Source organism: Vipera berus, assembly GCF_964194415.1.
Source record: "Vipera berus genome assembly, chromosome: 15".
In the NCBI taxonomy this organism is placed as follows: domain Eukaryota; kingdom Metazoa; phylum Chordata; class Lepidosauria; order Squamata; family Viperidae; genus Vipera; species Vipera berus.
The window spans coordinates 9,960,300-9,966,204 of NC_138218.1; the positions used below are offsets into that span (position 1 = coordinate 9,960,300).

Below are 5,905 nucleotides of genomic sequence, written 5' to 3' on the forward strand. Positions count from 1 at the left end.
TCTTTCTTTCTTGTCCCCCCCACCCCCCCTTTTTGGTTTGCCACTGTATGCAAAGTATAATTAAAGCTGGGTCGCAGCGATACAACTTCCTTTTTGACATGACACCACCCTGTGGGCTACTTTCAACAAAAGCAGTCTGCAAACAAGGGGCTGGTTGAAAAATGCTTCGTGCTGTCCTTGAAGAGGAAGGAGTGTCTGGCAAATGGCCTTACTTTGGAATCTCAAGTTTTAGTTCCCTGTGGTCAGCGAATAGGAACTCAAGTTGGAAAAGAAGAAAGCGGAGGAAAACACGGTTGTTTTAACTTAGGGGCAACAAAGAACGAGGAGAATGTAAGATTTCCAGTTTGGTCTAGCGGTTCGGGCCCCAAGCTAGTGATTGAGTGACCCGCCCCCAAGGACACTGCAACCGTGCTACGAACCAGCTGCCCTGATCCGAATTTTGATCATGTGACCACAGGGACGCGGTGCGAAAAACGGCGTCACTTTTTCACGACTCCGAACCGTCACTGAAGAAATGGCTGTAAGTCAAAAGACCTCCGGTGCTTGTTTTTCTGTGCTCGAGTGTGACTGACGTTGTGGGAGAAGGAAAAACTCTGCCTAGCCATCCTCCCCACGCAGCTGAGTAACCTTTTAAGATAGAGACCCCCCCACTACCCTCTTACCACACACACCCCCCCGAGCCCAACTGCAGTTGCCCAATAGACAGCAACACAGCCCATTCATTTCTGTTGCAAAACTTTTAATGGGCCATTCTTCTTGGACAAGTCAATGGGGAGGTGACCGCCTCAGGCCTTCACGGCGTATTTGCGAGGGGGGTAAAGCCGCTCTTTCCGTTGCTGTTTTTTGGTCTTCAGACCTTCTTCGTGTTTGTTTAGCCTCCTCCGCATGGCACGTGTCTTCTTGGGACGCAAGTCCAGCGGCTTGTACTTCTTGTTCTGTGGCCAGGAGGAAAAAAAGAGAAGTGAACACCCTGACAAAATGCCCGAAGCTCAGAACAAAATACAGGCAACTGTGGTACGTGGTGCTGAGCGTGGCGGTATCGGGGATGAACTTCCCAGAGGTTACCCATGGCTACTGCTGAGGTTAATGTACGCCACCTCCTGGGAGAAGAGCAGGTAGAGCTGGGAGGGGGGAATTAAGCGCACCATCAATTTAGAATCGTTGGGTTCCCACCGGCGCCCCAGATCCCGTCCCTCCTGAATGCCTGCTGATCCCAATCCGAGTGCCAATTTAGTGTTGCAAGTTAGCTGACCAGATTCTCGTGTACAGCGTTAAGCGACAAATCTTCTATGCTGCAATATTACGAAGCGCCCCAATTCTTTGCCCCGGATGCCTCTGGGATCAGAAGAGGTCAATTTTGAGGGTCTGTTAGTGGGTTTCTCTCTATTTGGGCCTCCCAGAAAACAGCTGCCTGGCCACTGTGGGAAAGGAAGGCTGAGCTACGCAGTGTTTCTCCCCACCCCACCCCAAAGGCTTATTTGCAACGGGCTGATGCACACCCATTGGTGCTCAATCATTCCAGATGACCAGAAAGTTAAGAATGACGAATGGAGTTGTTAATATTTATCTCAGTGTGCAAATCAAAGTTATGCTTTGTGCTCGGCTTTTCATTGTTTCAGACGGCATGCTATGAATGGCTGGTTATGCGTGAATGTAAACACACACCAAAGGAACCTCCATTGTTTGTTTAGACATTGTTTAGACATTCCCACGGGCTCAAGGAGACGAGCAGAAAGGAACCCAGTGCTGTGCCAGGATCTCACCCACGTTCTGACTCGGCACGACGGAGCCCAACGTTTCCGTCGCTAAGCGAGACATCTGTTAAAGTGAGTTTCTGCCCCATTTTTACCACTTTTCTTGCCGCAGCTGTTCAGATCTGCCTTCCCTATTAACTTTGCCGGCCGGGAGCTCACAAGAAAGGGATCACATGACCTTGCAGCTGTCAAAATTACGAAGTCAGTTGCCAAGGGTCTGAATTTTGATCACGCAACCGTGGGGATGCTGCAAGGGCTGTGGTCCTTAAGTCACTTTTCCAGTGCTGCTGTTTACTTTGGATGGTCACTAAACCGAGGATTCCCTTTAAGTAAAGTCTCTTTTGGCTTAGCCAACAGAGATTTTAAATTCCCAGTTCCATTTTAAGGCGGCTTCTATCAAAGCGACACAAAGGAAACAAGGGTGCCCTGAGAGAGCAATGCACCTGGTGGATAGCGGCCTGATCAAACTGGCTTGGCAAAGGCTACCCACCAGAAGACTTGCTTTGCAAGAGCAGGTTCACACTGCACCCACAAAATTGTAAGCGTGCAAGCCACTAGATTAATCCCGCCGGCTGGCCCTCAGTGTCTACAAGATAAAAAGTTTTGTCCTGTCCAATCGCGTCCGACTCATACATGAAAACGCCGCTACCTTCTCACGGAAGTGGTACCTATTTATCTACTCGCAGTTGCATGCTTTCGAACTGCTCCATGGGCAGGAGCTCTCACCCAGTCGCGAGGCGCTGGGGTCTCGATCCCAGGCTGTCCAATTTCCAGCTGACAAGCTCAGCGCCCTTAATCGCTAAGCCATCGCACACACACACACACCCTTAGGGCCCTAAACCAGCCTCACATTTATATCACAGTCCCCAAGGTAACTCCATTGTTCGTTTTCTTGGGGCCCGACACTTCCTACCAAAAGGAATCCCGACGCTTCAGACTCACTTTGTAGAATTTCCTGAGGTTTTCTTTCTGGGTCTGGTTAATAACCGTCAGCACCCTGGCAATAGATTTGCGAACCACCCGGCTGTAAATTAAAATATATATATATATGTGTGTGAATAAATTACAGGAGGGAATAAAGGATTAGGTCAGAGAAGCAACAAGCAATGCTGTCTCTCCCCCCCCAGAACGTTGGAAAATGTTCAACCCCAATAGAAGCAGAGGGAAAAACTCACATCTTGGAGAGCTTGGAAGCTGCTCCACCGGTCACCTTGGCAACACGGAGCTGAGACAGTTCCACTTTGAGGTCATCTAGCTGTTTCAACAGCTCTTCCTTCTTCTTCCCTCGTAAGTCACGGGCTTTGATCTTGGCCTAAGGGGCAGAAGCGCATCTCGCATCAGAGAGCAAAGGGTGGGCGACCAATAAACGCTGCCTTTGCAGTGAAAGGAGAGAGCGACACCCTACATTATAAACTCAAGGTGAATAAATTATGATAGAGAGAATTTTTTTAAAAAAAGAGAAACCCCCCCCCCCAAAAAAAAACCCCTTTTATTTGAAGCTAATGTACAGATATAAAAATGACATAACCTGGAGTTAAAAGCAAGGAGTAATTTAAAAAATAAGACGCAGAATCTTATTTTGGTTATCTGGGATTCAGGCAATTCATCCACCGCTTCCATCTTCACAGGCAGATTTCAGTTGTAACAGTAAACATTTATTTTAACTAACAAAAATATAAACATTCACAAATGAGACACACACACACACACACACCCATTCTCATTTTACATCAAAGGATGCCAGTTTAAAAAGTACTTAAGATGATCAGGCCACGGATACATCTGGAGTGACATCTGGCTCACAGCACATCCTGGTGCCACCAGACCAGTCCGTTATCGACCCACAACGGTTGTCCACATGCTCCACTTGTGAAAAGTGAGTTTTAATTGGGTTTTAACTGGGGTTTTACATGTTGCAGGGACTTAGTTTAATCTTTTTTAAATTGGTCTTAATTTTTGTATTAATGTTTTAAAAATTATACCCTGTAAACCGCCCTGAGTCCTTCGGGAAAGGGCGGTATATAAATTCAATAAATTAAATTAAATTAAATTAAAAGCCACACCAGTACAAAACTTTTTAAAGCTGGCATCCTAAAGCAAGCCCCAAACATGCGTCTCCTACTCCCTACTCCCTAACCCCAAGGGATGCTGCAGCCGTGCACAAGCGCAAACCGTGCCTAAACTTGGCAACTGTGAAAAAAACACTTGTGGACTTCAACTCCCAGCATCCCTCACCCGGCCCAGGCCTAAAAGGCTGGATCCTGCCCAAGAAAGCCATCACACGTTCATCTAAAATTGGGTGTTCCTTTTTTTTTTAAATGGGCGAGCACGGCGTGCAATCCCTGCTTTGGATCTTCCGGGGAGCCTCTTCTGATCAAAGCCCATCTCAAGAGGACTACAAAGCCCACCTATGCAATGGGCTCATAACCCGGAAGCTTTTCTTTCTCTTTCCACTCCCCGCCCCCCCCATTGCAAAATCTAAGCCCCAGCGCGGCCTAGTCATCCTCCAGCCCAGAGCTGCCCGCCGGTCGCCCCTCCGTTCCTCGTACGGGGCGGCCCAGCTCAAGCAGCCTTTCCCCCGCCGTCCCCGTTTGCAGCCCGGCCCGCAGAGCCCCTTCTCGGAACCGATGGAGTCCGATTCGAACCGATCCCCCGGCGCCTCCTCACCATCACGGCAACGGGGACTCGCTACTCCCGACGAGAAAGGAAAGGACGGAAGCCGGGAAGGAACAGGAAGCCGGCGGGTGGGATCAAACCATGAAAGCAAAGCTTGGGGGGGGGGGTGATGGGAAACAGACGTCAAGGTTTTGCCTTCTTCTCTTCCCCCACCCCTCCAGTTGGATGGTTTAGTCCTGGGGAAATACTCAAGTTAGCGATCCGCGCTTGCGAACGATTCCTCGATTCGGGGATCAAATTATGGAGCAATTATAATGATCAGCCAGTGAGGGGGGGGGCGGGGAAGAGAGGGGCGACTCTTAATAGTGGGGAGGAAGGGGCGACAATAACGCGTGGCTTTTCTTGATGATGATTTATTGCAAATCATGTCGGTTTTGCAGAAGTTAAATTAGTGTACCAAGATCAACCGGGGGACGTGCATTAACGGACGTGCCCGGCAACGTCTGATTTTGTATACTGCTTGCTCGTGTGTGTGTGTGTGTTTGTGTGCATTTGTGCATTATAAATTCAGAGGATTGAGTTTGCTTTTAATATAAATAACGTTTGTAGATTAGGTTTGTGCATTTTTGTGTATTATTTTTTTTAAAATCCCATTTATATCCCGCCCTTCTCCGAAGACTCAGGGCGGCTTACAAGCTTAGCAGTAGCCTTCATTCTATGTATATGCCTGCTTATTAGGGCTTTCGCCCCCCCCCCCAAGCAGCATTATTACAAAGTCAGCTTAATTGCCCCCAACAATCTGGGTCCTCATATACATATACATACACATATAATTATATTACAGAATTTTAGTTTGCTGAGTGAGGTGGGCATTTGTATTTTTATGGCTATGTGTGTGTGTGTGTGTGTGTGTGTGCGCGCGCGTGTGATATTTATATATGTATACACATTTGTATACACATACACCCACGTTTGAAAAGGTCTCATGCTTGAGCAGGGGGTTGGACTAGAAGACCTCCAAGGTCCCTTCCAGCTCTGATTCATTTATACACACACACACACAACACACACACACACAACCAAGGAACTGAACATATTTGCACTCAGCAGAATGTGGCTTTCCTGAGTGTGAGGTGGGCATTTGTGCGGTTGCGCTTATGCACTTCTGGGTCTGTGTACGTATTTTCACAGAAGCAGGCCCGCGACCAGGCTTTGAGGTCAGAACGGAGCTGGACACGAGAGTCGGGCGTGCATCCCCGTGTCAGCCCGCGGCGTGTCTCCCCCCCCCCCCCGCAAAACCCGCCGTGCGATCCGCAGGTAAAGCGGCTGCCTCTCCCGCCCTGACCGGCAGGGGTCGCTCGGCCTCCTCCTCCTCCTCCTCCCCATCTCCCTCCCTCCCGACGGCCGCCCGGGACTTGCTGAGGGCGAGAGCCAGGAGCCGCGCGAGAGGCAGCCGGCTCGACCAATCGGTGTCCGGCGCGGAGGGCGCGGGGCCAATCGGACGGCCGGCGGGGCGAGGAGGCGGGGCGGGCGAG

The 5,905-nt window shown here is 49.6% G+C and overlaps 1 protein-coding gene across 1 annotated transcript; it reads right to left on the reverse strand.

Moving 5' to 3' along the window:
- Positions 1 to 722: 722 nt before the first annotated feature.
- Positions 723 to 4,510, reverse strand: RPL35 (ribosomal protein L35). Its single transcript, XM_081339870.1, has 4 exons — positions 4,422 to 4,510; positions 2,930 to 3,066; positions 2,697 to 2,778; positions 723 to 935 (listed from the first exon to the last, which is right to left on the reverse strand). Exons 1-4 carry the CDS (start codon positions 4,422 to 4,424, stop codon positions 786 to 788), a joined length of 372 nt encoding a protein of 123 aa, XP_081195996.1. The 5' UTR covers positions 4,425 to 4,510; the 3' UTR covers positions 723 to 785.
- Positions 4,511 to 5,905: the final 1,395 nt, after the last annotated feature.

Excerpts from the sequence above, each read along its gene's own strand:
- RPL35 (XM_081339870.1), bottom strand. Across the intron at positions 2,779-2,929 it reads GCTTCCAAGCTCTCCAAGAT|CCGGGTGGTTCGCAAATCTA; the intron begins GTGAGTTTTTCC and ends TTTAATTTACAG. Across the intron at positions 936-2,696 it reads ACCTCAGGAAATTCTACAAA|AACAAGAAGTACAAGCCGCT; the intron begins GTGAGTCTGAAG and ends TCCTGGCCACAG.